The sequence below is a fragment of the Myxocyprinus asiaticus genome, chromosome 43 (genome assembly GCF_019703515.2).
Source record: "Myxocyprinus asiaticus isolate MX2 ecotype Aquarium Trade chromosome 43, UBuf_Myxa_2, whole genome shotgun sequence".
In the NCBI taxonomy this organism is placed as follows: domain Eukaryota; kingdom Metazoa; phylum Chordata; class Actinopteri; order Cypriniformes; family Catostomidae; genus Myxocyprinus; species Myxocyprinus asiaticus.
In genome coordinates, this window is record NC_059386.1 from 26,771,958 (window position 1) to 26,790,018 (window position 18,061).

The 18,061-nt window shown below is 37.3% G+C and overlaps 2 protein-coding genes across 2 annotated transcripts; both read left to right on the forward strand.

Annotated features, from left to right (window-relative positions):
• Nucleotides 1-629: 629 nt before the first annotated feature.
• On the forward strand, nt 630-3,832 carry LOC127433242 (serine-rich and transmembrane domain-containing protein 1-like). Its single transcript, XM_051684956.1, has 2 exons — nt 630-640; nt 3,481-3,832. The coding sequence occupies exons 1-2, from the start codon at nt 630-632 to the stop codon at nt 3,830-3,832; spliced, it is 363 nt and encodes a 120-aa protein (XP_051540916.1).
• Nucleotides 3,833-13,964: 10,132 nt separating this feature from the next.
• Nucleotides 13,965-17,999, forward strand: LOC127433679 (regulatory factor X-associated protein-like). The gene is made up of 3 exons (XM_051685772.1): nt 13,965-14,624; nt 14,799-14,909; nt 17,366-17,999. The coding sequence occupies exons 1-3, from the start codon at nt 14,253-14,255 to the stop codon at nt 17,441-17,443; spliced, it is 561 nt and encodes a 186-aa protein (XP_051541732.1). The 5' UTR covers nt 13,965-14,252; the 3' UTR covers nt 17,444-17,999.
• Nucleotides 18,000-18,061: the final 62 nt, after the last annotated feature.

The window sequence follows — 18,061 nt, forward strand, 5'->3', positions numbered from 1 at the left end:
GAACAATGTATGATAGAACACATGGGGTGAATACAGGTAAAGTAGGATGCTTTTTGTCATTGAGATGAATGTCCCACTTTACCTTTATTCACCCAAATAAAAAAATCATAGTGCATATGGTGCCCTGAAATCAGATTCAGCTCATTTACATGCTAATGCACCTTCAGCACAAACACACATGTGCTCTCTTATGAATTGAAAGCTAAATGTAAAGTATTTGCGCACAGCTGAGGTGGCCTCCGCTGAATTGTGCTTGTCTCAGGGGAAATGTGTGAGAACTAAATGTGAATTATGCCATGTTTCCTGTCATCTATCTAGCTTGTAAATATGAATGACTTTTATGCTCACAGCTGAATGCATAAGGGACACTGGGTTTGTGTACGCTTTAGATTATAGTCTTAAAGGATTAGTTCATCCAAAAATGACAATTTTGATGTCATTTACTCATGCTCAAGTCATTCCAAAACCCATCTGACTTTCTCTTTTCTGTGGAACACAAGAGGAGATATTTTGAAGAATACTGATGCTGCTGTGTTTCCATATGAAAAGTGAATGGTGACTGAGGCTTACATTCTGCCTAACATCTCCTTTTGTGTTCCACCGAAGAAAGAAAATCATGCAGGTATGGAATGACACAAAGGTGAGTAAATGATGCCAGAAATGTAATTTTTATGTGAACTATCTTTTTAAACAAGATCAGATGTGAATAACACTAACTTTGTAAAAACACAATTTTCGTGTTCCATTTTTTTTGTATGAACAGACAGAAGATACGGCATGTTGTTCTTTTCAAACTTGGAAAGCCATGACATTTTCCTGCTCAGGTACCTCTCAGTCTATTATTCATGAGCTGTGAGTATGCAAGTGGTGGTAAACAACGAAGTGACCTTCTGTGTGTGCCACTGAGCCAGTGTGGCCACCCCAGTGGCCCAAACAACAACCCATACCAGCTTATGAGCCCACTGAAATGCAGGTTGCCTGGATACAAAAAGCATAATTAAATGTCATTATCATCCTCTTCACATTCAGTCTGAAGTATTTAAGTGTTCTGGTTGTTGTTGTTGATTTTTTTCTGAACAGTAACACATTCAAAATTCATCAAAGTTAGAGATAAGAAAAGGAAATGGTATGATGTCTGGCAATGAACTTTGTTGGCCTGACATGAAATAAGACTGGAATATTGATGAATAGAGATATCTCACAATTCTAATTATAGTGATGCATTGATCAGGATGTGTGTAAGGCAACTGATTGAGCACATTAAAGACATTTCTTGTTAACAATGACTGGTGATGTTGGATGATAAAAATGTCTGAAAAACTTTAAGGGGTTTAAGGGGTTGAATAATAACCATTGGAGGGGGGCGGGGGGTCATTGGTGTTGAGGTCACAGATGTAATGGTCCTTTTTGGTCCTCAAAATAGTAAAGGTACTGAATGCAAAACCCTTTTATTAAGGCTCTAAATGCGATAAAGGCCAAAAATGTAGTAATTTTTAGCTTTAAAGTAGTTAATATACAGTAATTTTGATGTTAACACAGTACATTCAACTAACATATAATTATATAAATAACAGGCAGTGTCCACACTTCACATATTCTTTGCCACAAACTAAATTTGTGCAGTGCCCAAAAAGAAAATCATCCAATAGCCTGAAATATACAATATGGCAAAAACGTATAGTTGTTTTGCTTTTAAAGTTCGGTAAGGAGAACATATTTTAACATTTGAAAAATTACACACTTCACCTTTAAGTTAAAACTCTTAAAGGAATAGTTCACCCAAAAATAAATTATCTCATTATTTACTCAACCTCATGCCATCCAATATGTATATGACTTTCTTTCTTCTGCTGAACACAAACTAAGATTTTTAGAAGAATATTTCAGCTCTGTAAGTCCATTCAATGCAAGTGAATGGTGACTAAAACTTTGAAGCTCCAAATAGCACATAAAGGCAGCATAAAAGTAAAGTACCTACAGAGCTGATATATTCTTCTAAAAATCTTTGTTTGTGTTCTACAATAGACATCTGGGATGGCTTGAGGGCAAATAAATGATGGTAGAATTTTCATTTTGGGGTGAACTATCCCTTTAAGGGTGTTTCACACTGTGGTTAAAGGAATATTCTGGGTTTAATACAAGTTTGCTCAGTTAACAGCATTTGTGGCATAATGTTGATTACCACAACAATTCATTTTGACTTGCCCCTCCTTTTCTTTAAAAAACAAAAAACAAATCAAGGTTACAGTGAGGCACTTACAATGTAAGTGAAGAATAGGGCAATTTTTGAAAGGTTTAAATGCAGAAATGTGAAGCTTATAGTTTTATAAAAGCACTTACATAATTTTTCTTAAAACGTGTATTATTTGAGCTTTATACCACGGGTCTGTTGAATACTTGATTCTGATTGGTTGACGGACATTCTAAGGTGTTCAATTATTTTCCAGTAAACACACGGCTGTGAAGTAGTTCCAGGTCTTGACCGCATAACGGTTCCATATTACTTCGCCAAATAATTTCAGTTATTTCAAAGAGCCATACAGGCTACCACAACAAAATAACCAATTAAAACAAATACATTGGTTAAAGTAAATCAGTTAAGAACATCAAACATCGTCTGAAATTTCTTACATTTATTTAAATTTCAGTTAAAAACAGCCCTCATGCTCCCTCGTCTCATCCGCACTTACACACGCTCACACACATACATAGGGTCTCCAGTCACAACCAAAAAACAGAGCCGCACCCCCGCGACTTGATCAATACAACAATTTCTATTATCCGAAGTAACTTTTAATATGTGCAACTTTTAATGTTTAAATGTATTTCGCCCTAATCAGCCTCACATAGCTATAGTGAAAAGCGCCGTCAGCTACCCCTCCCCCTCTCTTTCGCTGTCGCACAAACTCTCTCAAGAGTAAAGTCAGCGCACCCCCATGAATCAGTGGGATTGTAAACAGTTGTTTAGCAATGGAAAAGCTGTACAAGAATGGCAACACTCGCTGCTGCTAAGAAGTATTCTTAAACTTACACAGGCAAGTTGAAGGGATGTTATTCCTGACGAGATCCACACAGGTAATTCCAAAAGCGATCTCTCTCAGTTTCAATCTTTCTCTTGCTCCCACACACACACCCGCACACACTAGTTACTCCAATGCCGAAAGGCAGCGCATCCTCCATTGCTAGTTCTAAAGTGATGTTTTCGAACTAGCAACAAAGGCTTGAGCTGTATCAAAGCTAGATACACTTGATCAAACAGTGAGTATTTTAACATTTACAGATTGGCCCCATTCACTTCTATTGTAAGTGCCTCACTGGAAGCCAGATTTTTGGACAAGTCGAAATACATTTTTGTGGTAATCAATTTCAAGTGGGAAAAGCCCTTTTCAGTAAATACATCTACAAAAAGTCAACATTGCTCTATGAGGTTTTCAAACTTATTCTAAAATAACTAATTTAACTTATCTCCTATTTTTCCAGATTTCCAAACCCCACAGATATGTCTGGTATGGCTGGAACAGTGGAGGAGATAAATGGCACAGAGGTGGACAGCGAGAGCTATTTGAGGTTCAGCCCAACATCTGTTTCTACAGGAGCAGCCGCTGCCACATTTGGACATACTGCAAATGTATATGTTTACATCTCGATCTTCCTCAGCTTGCTGTTTTTTCTGCTCACCCTGCTGATCATTGCTGTCCACAGGCTGAAGAACATCATATCCTCAAGTTCTTCATACCCTGAATGTAGCAGTGAGGCAGGAAGCTCTTTCACTAACATGGAGATCTGCAGCATCTCCTCACAGAAATCAACTGTGTCATCACTGTCCTACTGAATGACAGAAACAGAGAGAGAGAGAGCTTGTTCATCTCTGAATGCACCTTGATACTCTAGAAATATTTTAGAAGTAATTTTTTATGAATAACCTAAATATTTATCATTATTATCAGTGTTGTACAATAATAATAATAATAGTAATAATAGTAATAAATGTTATTATTTTATGTTGATTTAAAACTGCAGTGAATTATTCAGTGTAATAACTGAGTCTAATAGTAATAATAATCAACCACAGTAGGCCTTGTATTAGACCTACAATTTTGGACAAATGTTAATCTGTGCATGTACATAATGAACTGTATAAAAACTGGCTTAATTAAAATATTTGTACATTAACAAAACAATTATTTTATGTCATCCATAACATGCAGTATACAACATGTCAGCTTCATATTCATAAGATAGACGCCTTTTTAATTCACCATGTATGAAGAGTTGCTGAACAGGAAACAGTGCAGAGATAAAATATGTAGGCCATGGACACATATATACCCTCGAGTGACCCCCCATCCACATGCGTGGACATTGTATTTTGGCTTCGCTATACACAATACATAATTTAAATGAATAAAAACCAGCTGAATACTAATCACAAGACTCTACTGTCATTTAAGGGTTAAACTTCTGGCGCACCGAGTCACGTGACACAACAGCATGTGTCGATTTCTGTGAAGCGCTCCTATAGGGTTTCTTGCCTCTGGTAAGAAATTTCTTTACGTTTCCCATTGAAACCTGTTTGGTTGTAAAGAGTAGAGTCTCTAGTTTCGTTTGATATGCTGCTTTAAAAAAATCCGTTCATTTTTCACGTTTCAGCACGCTGATAAACATAATGTCCACATATGTGGAAATTGGCATTCTATTTCCTCAAAAGTAGAAAAAACATGTTAGTTATTTTGAATAACTTTAAACTCTAACACATCTGTGGGTCATTCAGCTTCAATTTAATATACATTTTGTTATGTTTAATTTTGTTAGCAACAAAGCATTAGCAACATTAACAAATGCATTCCTATATATTTACTGTGCATTTTCATATTGAGAGAAAATGGGTTCATCCAAAAGTTGAAAATGTTGCTTTCAGAGGCTTTATATGGAGTTAGGATAAAAATAAGGAGCATTTTGAACTGTTCTGAGACCAGTGCAGACAGACAGCACACTGGAGGTTAAGTCATTCACTAAATAGGGAGCAAGGGAGCATCCTATAGCTTTCTATGCAGCTAAGTGCATTCAATCCTAAAATCCGACCAAAAGTTCCGTTTCAGGGTGCAGATGATGTTTGGACCACTCGACATGTTTGACATGGGACAATGGTAATCAATACATAGATTCAGAATTTTTAATGCTACATTTTAGTTTAACATGGTTGGCAGTGATTGGATGATGCTGGCCCATTACTTTGAATCAGAAGTAATTATTCAGCTTTACAGAAAATCAGCTGTAATGTCTGTAATGTCTCAAAAACATGAATAACCAACACTCCTGGAAACATAATAAACAAGTAGATGAAAAAGAATCGGACTTTCTATAGCTTGGTATTATTTAAAATTTCACAACTTTGTCCCGCTGTCCACATATGTGGGCATCAATTTTTAGGAAAACTATTTGCGCTAGAATTTTTTTGTTTGTTTGTTTGTTTATAAGGTGCTACTAGTTACAAATCAAAAAGGGAAATGGAAAATGCACACAGCAGTCACGTGAGGGTCTCAGGAGGATACAGTAGATGGATGTATATAAATATACAGTGGCCCCTAAAAAGTATTTGGACATTTCTGAACACAACTCTAAGATGCAGAATTTCATAGCATTAGAAACAAAGGAAACACTATACAATAAGGTTGTGTTCATTAACATTAGGTAACTACATTAGTTAACATGAACAAATAATGAAAAAATACTTTAACAGCACTTATAAATGCTGGTCAATGTTAATTGCAACATATACTAATAAAATGTTTTATTAAAAAAATGTATATGTTAAAGGAATATTCTGGGTTCAATACATTTTAAACTCAGTCGACAGCATTTGTGGCATAATGTTGATAACCACAAACATTATTTTTGTCTCCCTTTTCTTTAAAAAAAAGCAAAAATCAAGGTTACAGTGAAGCACTTACAATGGAAGTGAATGGGACCAATCCGTAAGCAATAAAATACTCATCGATTCAGCTTAACTTGTCTTGAATCTGGAATACTCCTTAACTCATGTATTGTAAGGGTCATTTTTGACCCATTTTTATTTAGTTTCTTTAATAAAAATGGTATCCTTTATCTGAGTGATACAAGACTTGGTGACTTTTTCTCCACTTGCTATCTGAACACACAGATTTGACACTTATTATTTGGGTCAAAATTGACCCGAACTGAGTCTGACCCCTGTGTGACAAGTTTAAGCTAGAATTTTGATGTTTGAAATAAATGACAGGTAACAAAATAATTACTCTGGCTTTTCTCTGTAGCATAATCAGATTTGACTGTGGCAGCATGGTCAGGTTTGACAGCACATTGGAGCATCATTGCAAAACACAAGTGGTTTAAAAAAAATGCTAAAATTGTACAAATATTTGTTTTTTAATATGTATAAAAATATATGCAATGCATAACTTGGGATAGTATCTAGAAATTAAGTTTGTTACAACAATGGCTTATAGAGATCAGCACTGCATGCAGCACTGAAGTTGTATATTTGTTGTATATTTTCATGTATTAGTTGCATAGTTGTAATTTCATGTAATTGTTATTTTTAATCCAGCACGTGTCACCAGAGACCCCCAGTGCATCACATCTTCTGATGTTTTGACAATCTTTCAATTCACTGAAAAGAATGATTTTATTGAAGTGAAGATAAAAAATAAATAAAATTAAATTAAAAAAAATGTATTATAAGTAAAATAATTATTTTATATGAAAATTAATGGTGTAATTTAGAGGTAAATAAGCTCTAAATACCATAAAATCCCAATTGTCAATTTTGATCATCGAACAATTTCTCTTTCACTTACTCACCCTCATGCCATCCCAGATGTTTATAAATTTTTTCTGCTGAACACAAACGAAGATTTTCAGAAGAAAATCTCAGCTCTGTTGGTCCATACAATGCCAGTGAATGGTGACCAAAACTTTGAATCTCCAAAAAGGCACATAAAGGCAGCATAAAAGTAATCCATATGACTTAAGTGGTTTTAGGTGAGAACAGACCAGTACATCTTGACAGCAGTCTACTTGAAGATCATGATTTTAGGTACGGTTATACTTCCTATAGCACCATCTAGCGCTCTGCGCATGCGTCAAACACTAGGAAGTGTAATCGCATTGAAATCATGATCGTGGCTAGAGATTGTAATGACAAAATGTACAGTGAAAAAGGAGTTATGTTTTGGTCTGTTCTCACCCAAAACCAACTGAATCGCTTCAGAAGACATTGATTAAACCACTGTAGTCTTATGGATTACCTTTATTCTGAATTTTTTGTTTTGTTTTGTTTTTTGTAGGGTTTTTTTTTTTTTTTTTTTTTTTTTTGTTATTAAAATTTTTTTATTGATTCATAAATGAACACAAGAAATACAACAACATCTATATAATGAATCAAAAACTTTTAACATTAAACCCCCACTATATCCCCTCCCCCTACCAAACTCTCAAACCACCCTGACCCCCCCACGAACACCCCTGTGGTCAATAGAATATAGACACACACACACAGAAAACTAAAACAACAACATAAAATAACATACAATAATCAAGTATAATAATAGTAAAAATAAAAAAAAATAAAAAAAATAAAAAAATAAATACATTAAAAAAAAACTTTAAATTACTCCCTCCACCGCCCCACCTCGAGATTCCCTCAAAAATGCTAAATAATTGCCCCATTTCTTATTGTAAGTTTCCCTAACCCCCATCCTAATACTCGACCCCTCCTCGAAGGCAGCCACCCTCCCCATCTCCGCGCACCACTCCGGGAACGAGGGTGCTCCCTCCGACTTCCAACTCCTCAAAATAACCTGTCTACCAATCATCACACTGGTCAAAACCCAGTCCTTCATGTGCTTATCTACCAAATCCATGACCTCCCTATCACCCAAAATACAGAGTCTGGGGCAGAACGAGACCTGAGTGCCCAACACATCACACACAAAACTTTGCACCTTCAGCCAAAATTCTTGGATCTTAAGGCACCCCCAAAAAACATGGATGGTGTCTCCATCTTCAGTATGGCATCGCCAGCAGATGGGTGTGTCCTTAAGACCAAGCCTATACAATCTAGAGGGGGTCCAATAAAATCTATGTAAAATCTTAAATTGCATAAGACGAACCCTTGCATCTCTAGATGCAGACTTTATGTTTTTTAGAATCCTTGCCCACACTCCCTCCTCCAATACCAAGTTTAAATCTTTCTCCCATAATCTTTTAAGAGAATTTAAAGCTCGGTCCCCCAGACTCTGAATTAACAAGGAGTAATACACTGATGCCTCATGACCCTTCCCAAAAGCAGCAATCACCACTTCCAGAGTATCTGCCGCTCTAGGGGGGTGTATGCTACTCCCAAAAACAGAGCAGAGCAGGTGGCGCAGCTGTAAATACTTATAAAACTGAGATCTGGGAATCCCAAAATGTTGAACCAAATTTTCAAAATATCTCAATACTCCACTCTCATATAGGTCACCAATTGCATTAACCCCCTCACAATCCAATCTGACCAACAGAAAGGGGACTTATTAATGCATAGTTTAGGGTTCTGCCATATGCTCGAGGCAACATTTAAATAAATATCAGAATTAAACACTCTGGACACTTTTGTCCATATCGAGTGTAAATGCAAAATAACAGGGTGCGACTTAACCTCTCCAGCTAGTTTAATCGAAAGGCTTTGCAGTGGCGAGATAGGGGCAAGAACTTCCTTTTCAATACAAAACCAGGGAGGGGCTCTCTCAGATGGAAGCGACCAATGAACCAAATGTCTAAGACTGAATGCATAATAATAAAATAAAATCTTGGGTAGGCCTAACCCACCTTTGTCAATCGGCCTATGTATTTAACTGAAATTTAACCTGGGACGCTTACCATTCCAAATGAAGGACTTCACTATGCTATCAAATTACTTAAAATAAGAGAGAGGGACATCTACAGGGAGAGATTGTAGCAGATAGTTAAATTCTGGAATGCAATTCATTTTAATAACATTAACCTTCCCAATCATCGATAAGTGTAATGAAGCCCACCTGTCCACATCATTCGAAAACCTTTTTATTAAGGGATCAAAATTAACTAAATCAGACAAATTTGCTGGGAATAAAATTCCCAAATACTTAATTCCCTGTTTGGGCCACATGAAGGCGCCCGGCTGGAAAGCCGTTACTGGACAGTACGCTGTCAAAGCCAAAGCTTCGGATTTAGACCAATTGACTCTGTATCCTGAGAATTTGGAAAAGGAGTTAATAATTTTGTGGAGGCAAGGCATGGATCTAGTGGGGTCGGAGACGAATAATAAAATATCAACTGCGTAAAGCAGAAGCTTATGCGCTACACCTCCCGCCGTCACCCCTGGAAAATCATCCTCCTTTCTTATCGCGGCTGCTAATGGTTCCAGGGCAAGACAGAACAATAATGGGGAAAGAGGGCAACCCTGCCGGTTGCCCCTATCCAGAGTAAAATAATCTGAAATTAACCCATTTATTTGTACTGCTGCTACAGGGTGTCTATAAAGTAACTTAATCCAACCAATAAATGTATTCCCGAACCCATACCTTTCCAAAATCTTGAAAAGATAATCCCATTCTACCATATCAAACGCCTTTTCGGCGTCAAGAGAGATGGCAGCAACCGGAGATTGTTCATTTGCTACTGACCACATGATATTGATGAAACGCCTAATATTATCAGAAGAACTACGGCCTCGAATAAACCCCACCTGATCTATATGTATAAGAGATGTCATAACTTTACTTAATCGATTAGCCAGAATTTTGGACAAAATTTTCTAACTAATCTAACTGGATCAGCGAAATTGGGCGGTAACTTTTACACTCGCTTGGATCTTTGTCCTTTTTAAGAATCAGACTGATCCGGGCTTGTGTCATGGTTGGCGGAAGCTTTCCATTCTTAAATGAATCAGTATAAACTTCTAACAAAAGTGGCGCCAGTTCTGTAGCATAAGATTTGAAAAACTCAGCGGCAAAGCCGTCAGGCCCTGGAGACTTGCCTGCAGGCAGGGACTTAATTACCTCATCAAGCTCCTCCAAGGTTATCTCAGAATCAAGAGAGTTTTTTTGCTCATTCGTCAGTTTAGGAAGATCTAATGGTTCCACAAAGTTTTTAATATCTTCATCAGTAGACTAAGACGTGGAACTATAAAGATCAAGATAGAACTCTTTAAAAGCATTATTAATATCAATAGCCGAGGTAAATATTTCACCACAAGCAGATTTCACTGAGGGAATGATAGAAAAAGACTCTCTCTGCTTTATATATCTAGCCAAAAGTTTTCCTGCTTTATCACCTGACTCAAAGTATGACTGTCTTGCCCTGAATAACCAAAACTCCACTTTCTGTGACAGAATAGTATTATATCTGTATTTCAAACGAGTCAATTCTCTGAGGCCATCAGATGACATACGGTGCTTCAGCTCTGCCTCTGCACTTTTAATATTTCCTTCCAACTCCACGAGTTCTTGTGCTTTGGATTTTTTGATGAATGAGGCCTACTGTATGATCCGACCCCTAAGAACCACCTTAAGTGCCTCCCAAGCCACGCCCACAGAGGATACCGAGGACCAGTTGGTCTCCATATAAACACTGATTTCAGTCTTTAACATTTGTTGGAAATCAGGATTTTGCAAAAGGGACACATTAAGGCGCCAACTATAAGATTTATTTTTCTCTATATGTGACATCACCTCTAAACTCACCAGGGCGTGATCTGAGACTAAGATATTTCCAATTGAGCAATCAACAACAGATGAAATGAGGGATTTGGATATTAAAAAAAAATCTATTCTAGAATAAATCTTGTGGACTGATGAAAAAAATGTATACTCCCTACCAGATGGGTTCAGAAGTCTCCAAATGTCTGTAAGACCAAGATTTTTACACATCCTGTGAAGCGTCAGTGTTGCTCTAAGGGGCTTACACACTTTTGCTTCACTATGATCAAGCACTGAGTCCATCAAAAGATTAAAGTCTCCTCCCAATATTATATCATGAGGGGTGCCAACGGTTTGCAACATCCCTTCAAGATCTATAAAAAAGCCCTGATCATCAGCGTTAGGTGCGTAAATATTAGCCAAAATCAACCTTTGCCCTTGAATTTCAGCTAAGACAATAATTACTCTTCCTAATTTATCTTTGCTCTGTTTGAGACATTTGAATTGTAGATGTTTATTTACCAATATAATGACTCCCTTGCTCTTACTTGAGCCAACACTAAAGAAAACATGTCCACCCCATATCTTCCCAAATTTTTCAGCTTCCTGCGGGGAGAGATGTGTTTCTTGAAGAAACACTATATCATATTTCTTACGTTTTAGAAAAGTAATAATCTTCCTTCTTTTTATGGTGTGCCCCAACCCATTCACATTCAATGTGGAGAGAGATAGTACACTCATATTAACATTTGACATTTTGATATAGAAAAAAAAATAAATTGTGTGTCAAAAACAAAATTATATAGACCACATTCCCCATTAGTGAAACAATCAACCCCCGAACAAAACAAACAGAAAAAAGAAAAACGTGCGCATTAACCCCGCGCACGACAGCGCCAACCGGCGACAATCCCTCTAAACTCAAAAGGTCCATGAACGCCCATGAGCCCCCACGACAACTTTGCCATCGGATTGCTCAATTTTGCCTCACAAATTTGTGAGGCAAAATTACATAAAATTACAATTACAATTTGTAAAATAAACCCAGTCAATAAGAAGAATGAACACTAAGAACGTGTAGATTCATCCACAGAACTGTCTTAAGGATGTTATCTTCCACAAGACAAATTCCAGCTGATATAAAACCGTTCATATTCCTCGGACAGACAAACGAATGTTCAGTGAGCCAGCTGTTATGAGTTCAGCGGATGATGTAATCATTCCAATGTCCCATAAAAAAAATAAAAAAACTCAACAAAACAAACTACAGCCAGCAGGAGGAATAAGCACGAAGAATGAACAGATTAATCTACAGCTGTTCCAAGGAGTGTTATTCAATAGAACAAGCTCCAGCCGCTAGGCGGAACCAACACAAAAAGAAACAACACCGGCATCCCGGTTCCCCGGATGGTCGAGTCAATTCACTCGGAGGCTGCATTAAAGTATATACCATGACTTACATAATCCGTCAGCTTTATAAAAGACATCCTTTGTGTGAGCATGTAGATATTTTGCGGTCATCCGTAGTGTCCACTCTCAATCTGTCTGGGAACTTCAATGCAAAAGTAATCTTTTATCAATGCAAAAGTTTCTTTAAGGAAAAGTGTTATTCACAAAACAAGCTCCAGCCGCTCGGCGGAGCCAACGCAAAAAATCCAAAATGTCGCCCAGCATCCTCAAGAGTTAGTACAGCGAGTCAGAACCACTCACATGAGAAACATCCAATGGTTTACTCAGACATTGATTCCATAAAAGACATTGCCTGATTTGGACATGTGAATACTTTGCGACCGACCTTCGTTTCTATTCTCAGTTTGGCAGGAAACATCAGAGCAAACGAGATGTTTTTCTGATGTAAGAGTTTCTTACATTCCTTGAACCGATCGCGTTTCTCTCTTGTCGAACTCGCAAAGTCCGGGAACAAGAAAATATTATGGTTCTTCCAAGAAAGCTTCCCTTTGCTCCTCGCCTGGCGCAACACAAGATCTTTATCGGATGATCTCAGAAATCTGGCCAGAATCGATCTAGGCCTGTGTCCCTCAGCAGATCTGTGAGACGGGACTCTGTGAGCTCGATCGATTTCCAGCTTGTGGCCTGTTATGTCGAGCAGACTCGGGAAAAACTCGTCTAGGAATTTCACCATATCTCTGCCCTACTCAAGCTCAGGAATTCCAACAATTCGAACGTTATTCCTGCGGCTTCTATTTTCAAGATCTTCAAGCTTTTCAAGGAGATGTTCCAGATCAACTTTGGTCGCGGGTGGATTAGCGGTTAATTCTCTCTCCGAAGATTCCAGAAAATCGATTCGTTTTTCAACATCAGTCACTCTTGTAACTAACTCAGAGAATTTTATTTCCATCACCATAATCGATCGACGTATTACAGCGAGATCCTCCAAGTCAGCAAGAATCTTCGTCAACATCACCGACATGTTGGACAACTGACGCTGGATCTCCTCTCTCGCCGCGCCATCCAAATCGAGTCCCCGGTCTGTAGGCCTGTCGGGGCTTTCATCCTGATCACGTAAGTGTCTTTTAATGTCTCCCGAGCCCGAGGATTTTGACTTCTTTGCCATGTTTTGCAACAAAGGGCAAATGTGTAACTGGGTGTAACAAATTTCACCAGATTATAATATGAAAATAATCGAAAATTCAGCAAAGTGCGCAGAGCTCGTCGCTCACACGTCTGCTCCTTGCATGGCATCCAGCGTTTTTTGTAGCTTTTGGAGTTCTGGTCACCATGCACTTGCATAATATGGACCAAAAGAGCTGAGATATTCTTCTGTGTCCAGCAGAAAAAAGAAGGTCATACACATCTGGTATGGCATGAGGGTGAGTAAATGATGAGAGAATCTTCATTTCTGGGTGAACTATCCATTTAATGCATTATGAACTAACAAGAACTAACAATGAACAATTGTATTAAGTTAACATTAACCAAGCTAATAATAAAAGCAGCACAAAGTATTGTTCATGGTTAGTTCATGACAGGCTACCTATTGTACTTTATGTTAGCAAATAGAACCGTATTGTAACGTGTAAACGAATGATGCTAGATCTTTTCTCAGCACATGTTATTGCAATTACGTGTAACCACCTGTTTACGAGGTAATTTTGGTGAATTTATGAAGTCAGTTCACCTCAAGTTCACACATGTGTCCTAGCAGGGTAACCACATGTAAAGCACTGTTTATTTATTTGATAAATTCAGTAATATTGGTGTTGTACTGTGGTGCCACTAGAGTACGCCCTCGCAGCGCCAGTCTGATCATGTGCAGGCGAGTCTCTAACGCGGCCATCATTGTTTTGTTTTTGTCTCGATAACGGGGTCATTTAAAGATCATATGCGGGCTATTCCTCCGTTTATATGATTACTGCCGTGAACGGAGCCCGTGTTTTAGTCACAGACATTTTATTTTCATTTCAAACTAAATCATTGCGTGCTGAATCCACACAAACGGGAAGTCTGGTCTGCTGATTGTAAACATACGGTTTTGGGACAGCGCATGACAGGTGAGATTAACTGAGCATTTAAATCGAGCTCTAAAAAGATAAAATGACCGACAACGTGCTTCCCTGTGCGGGTAAAGGCGGTCAAACACCCGGACCCGCGGAGAGCAGCACCACCCCGTCGGACCAGGAGAACTTCCCGTACGACGCGGACGATCCCGGCGATGAGAGCGACGTGTTGGAGGCGTCTGACCCGAGAGACGGAGCAGCGAGCCCCGATGAGCTCAACGACGACGAGACGTCCGGAGAGAGCGAGAATGTGCCGAAGACCTGCATCTATGACGGCTGCACAGAGACCACCACACAGGTGGCCAAAGCCAGGAAACCTTGGATGTGCAAAAAACACCGCAATAAAATGTACAAGGACAAATATAAGAAGAAGAAAAGCGACCAGGCCATGTCATCAGGAAAGTTAGACGTAAGAAGCTTGTTTCTGGATAAATAACAATTTAACTTTTAAGTTTTAACTTAACTTTTAGGTTTATGTTCTGTGCTCTTATTATGTTGTTTATGGATTTGTTTTGATCATTAATTGAATTATTAAATCACAGATAATCTGAAATCGCTTAAAAACATCAGTTATTATTTGTAGGAGGGTTCGGAGGAGAGGCCAGTCTCTGTTACTAAGCAACGGCTGGGTACCATAGGAGACAGACCAGCCAGACCTTCCCTCATTGAGCAGGTGTTGAATCAGAAAAGACTGGTAAGTGCATCAAAACACCTTTTTGCTGGGCTTTGCATATAGAGTAATAGCAAGTCTACTTGAATTAGTTAATGCATAATTCATCTAGTTATGTAAAAATGGAATATGGAAATTTACGTTTTTGAAATGGGTCTTTAGTGATTGCCTAGCTATTAAAGGGTTAGTTCACCCAAAAATGAAAATTCTCTCTAAAAATGAAAAATCCCAGATGTGTATGGCTTGCTTTCTTCTGCTGAAAACAAACAGAGATTTTTAGAAGATTATTTCAGCTCTGTAGGTCAATACAATGCAATTGAATGGTGACCAGATCTCCAAAAGGTCCAAAAAAGGAGATAAAGTCAGCATTAAAAGTAATCCACACAACTCCAGTGGTTTAATCAATATCTTCTGAAGGGTTCTAGTTGGGTTTTAGGAGAGAACAGTCTAAAATCTAAAATATTTTTCACTATAACTCTTGACATCTACAGTCTTCTTGGCGACCATGATTTCGAGCTTGATTACACTTCCTGCGGCGCCATTTAGCGCTCGGCACACGTGTCAAGCACTAGGAAGTGTAATCGAGCTTGAAATCATGCAATGGAAGACTGCAATGACAGGATGAACAGTGAAAAAGGAGTTATATTTGAGTCTTTTCTCACCCAAAAACAACTAGATCGCTTCAGAAGACATGGATTAAACAAATGGAGATTACTTTTATGCTCTCTTTATGTGCTTTATGGAGCTTATAGAGTTCTGGTCACCATTCACTTGCATTGTATGGACTTGAGAAAGTTACACAAAAAAGTAGTACACTACAAAGTACGAATTACTTCTCTAAAAATAGTAATCAGATTACTTTGTTGATTACTTCATAAAAGTAATCACATTATTAATTACATTAACTCTAAGTTACTTTCTAAAGCACTTCACAGTAAGGTTGTCAAATTAAAATGATAAATTTGAATATTCATCGAATTTAAGATAAAAATGCACATTTGAATGTTAAAATTAGCATAAATGAGTTTGCCTAGCACTGATGATGACTTACATTCATGGGCTAAAACGGACGCAATGCAACAAAAGTTTTTAAGGTTGAATTTCCTTTTAAATTGATGCACTGTCTAAAAAAAATGCGTTGTTACTGCTCGAGACGCTGTAAAAAACAGCAAGACACGACACAACGATCAAAGATGTCCATGTAGTGCAAACTTTATAAAAAAAAAAAAAGATGGAGGCATTCGGAGTGAACGGCCTCCAGAAGACTTTGGTGGTTGTGTCTTGACTATGCTGTACTCTGTTATTGTATTGAATGAAAACACTGTGGTACCACCGGTATTATGAAGCTTGTATCCATGGTAGTACTATGGCACCTGTTAAAATAGTTCCATCCATTGAAGCGTTTCTTTTCTCGTTTTTTCTTTACTTAATATTGAAGAATATAAACTGGCTAAATCTTTTGACTATCGTTTTACGCACATTTGTTAACAGCCAGAAATATTCTTTGCAATAAACAAACACTACAAAATGGTGCTGTGTTTATATTGATTTGTTGCATCCTCTTGTGAACGTAGGAGACAGTGTTCATTTAAAAATCATATGTCTTGTAAATTTTTTCCCCCCAACTGAAGTAATGTCTTAAAAATTCGAATATAACACAGAATTTTGTTTCTCAGCCCTGTTAACAGCCCTACTTCACAGAAACATTTGTATTTTTCCACTCAATAAATTCAAATTCTAATGACTATATTTCCTCCATGTTCATTATTGTACACCCTTCAGCTGTCACAGAAACAAACAGACGTACATATGAATTCATATCTTAAATGAATTATAAATAAATGTTTTTAGAAATATGTGTAATCCAAGTAATATATATATATATATATATATATATATATATATATATATATATATATATATATATATATATATATAGTAATAACCTTAACTGAAAGTCAACAACTGTTATCTGATTAGAAGAATTTAAATGTAATATGTTGCTAACTGTTGCTTTAAAGAGTCTATGGAGTAGAACCCAAAAGGAGACATTTTGAATAATGTACTAGTTGCTATTTACCATGTAATTACAATGAATTTGGACTGGAACTTTCAAGCATCAAATAGGAAGCAAAAGCACAATAAAAGTAGTCATTACGGCTTGTGTGCTGAATTCTATGTCTTATAAAGTCATGTAATAACTTTGTTGTCAGATTAAGCCAAAATGTAAGATCTTACCCTCCAGTGAACTGTTAACTAGAACTGTTGCAACAGTAGTTTGATTCATGAATTAATCATTCAGACTTTTTAATTTTGTGATCTAGATTCTGATTTATTGAAAGATCTGACTCAAAAGAACTATTTGCTCATGAATCAGACATTGCTATATCTATACTTAACCTAAACTATTCCTTCAATAGCAGATGCCTTCTTACCAAAGTGACTTACTATAAAGTGATAGCTAATGTTTTTGTCTGCAGTCTCTGCTGAGAAGTCCAGAAGTCATCAGCTTCCTACAGCAACAACAACGTTTGCTGACCACACAGAATCGCACTTAAACCCAACACAACTACTGAAGATTGAAGATGTTTTAGGTGCAACTGTTGGATATCCGGTCAAGGACTTCATGCAATCATGTTTTTACAAATATTTTAAATAGGGAATATTCAGTTGATCTGAGGACTATCAGTATCTCTGACCTGCAGCCACCCTTGATGGTGTGAAGTACCAGTACTGAAAACTGGGATGTTTTGAAAGGATCTGATCGATTTTATGTACTGCTGACATCATGAAGCTCTTTGATATCATGAAATTAATTAACAGCTAAATCTACTGTACGTCAAAATGTATTTGTCATTTTACTCTTTTTAAAATATTGATAGACAATTATAAATTGGCAGCTCTTCTTGTAGAAATTATTTTATAGTAATTATTGGAATGGAATTAGAATGAGTATATTTATTTCATGCTCTTTTGTAACATTATTATAACTTTCATTACTTAGTCATTAACATTATATAATGCTTAATTGATCATTCATGTACATCATGAACATACATGAATCAATGTTACAAGACATTTCAATCTACTTTAGATAAAATGTAATGCAAGTTACTATTAAGTGTTATCTTGAGAGTGTAGCTGAAAGACACAGCATTAGGGTTGCAAAATTCCAG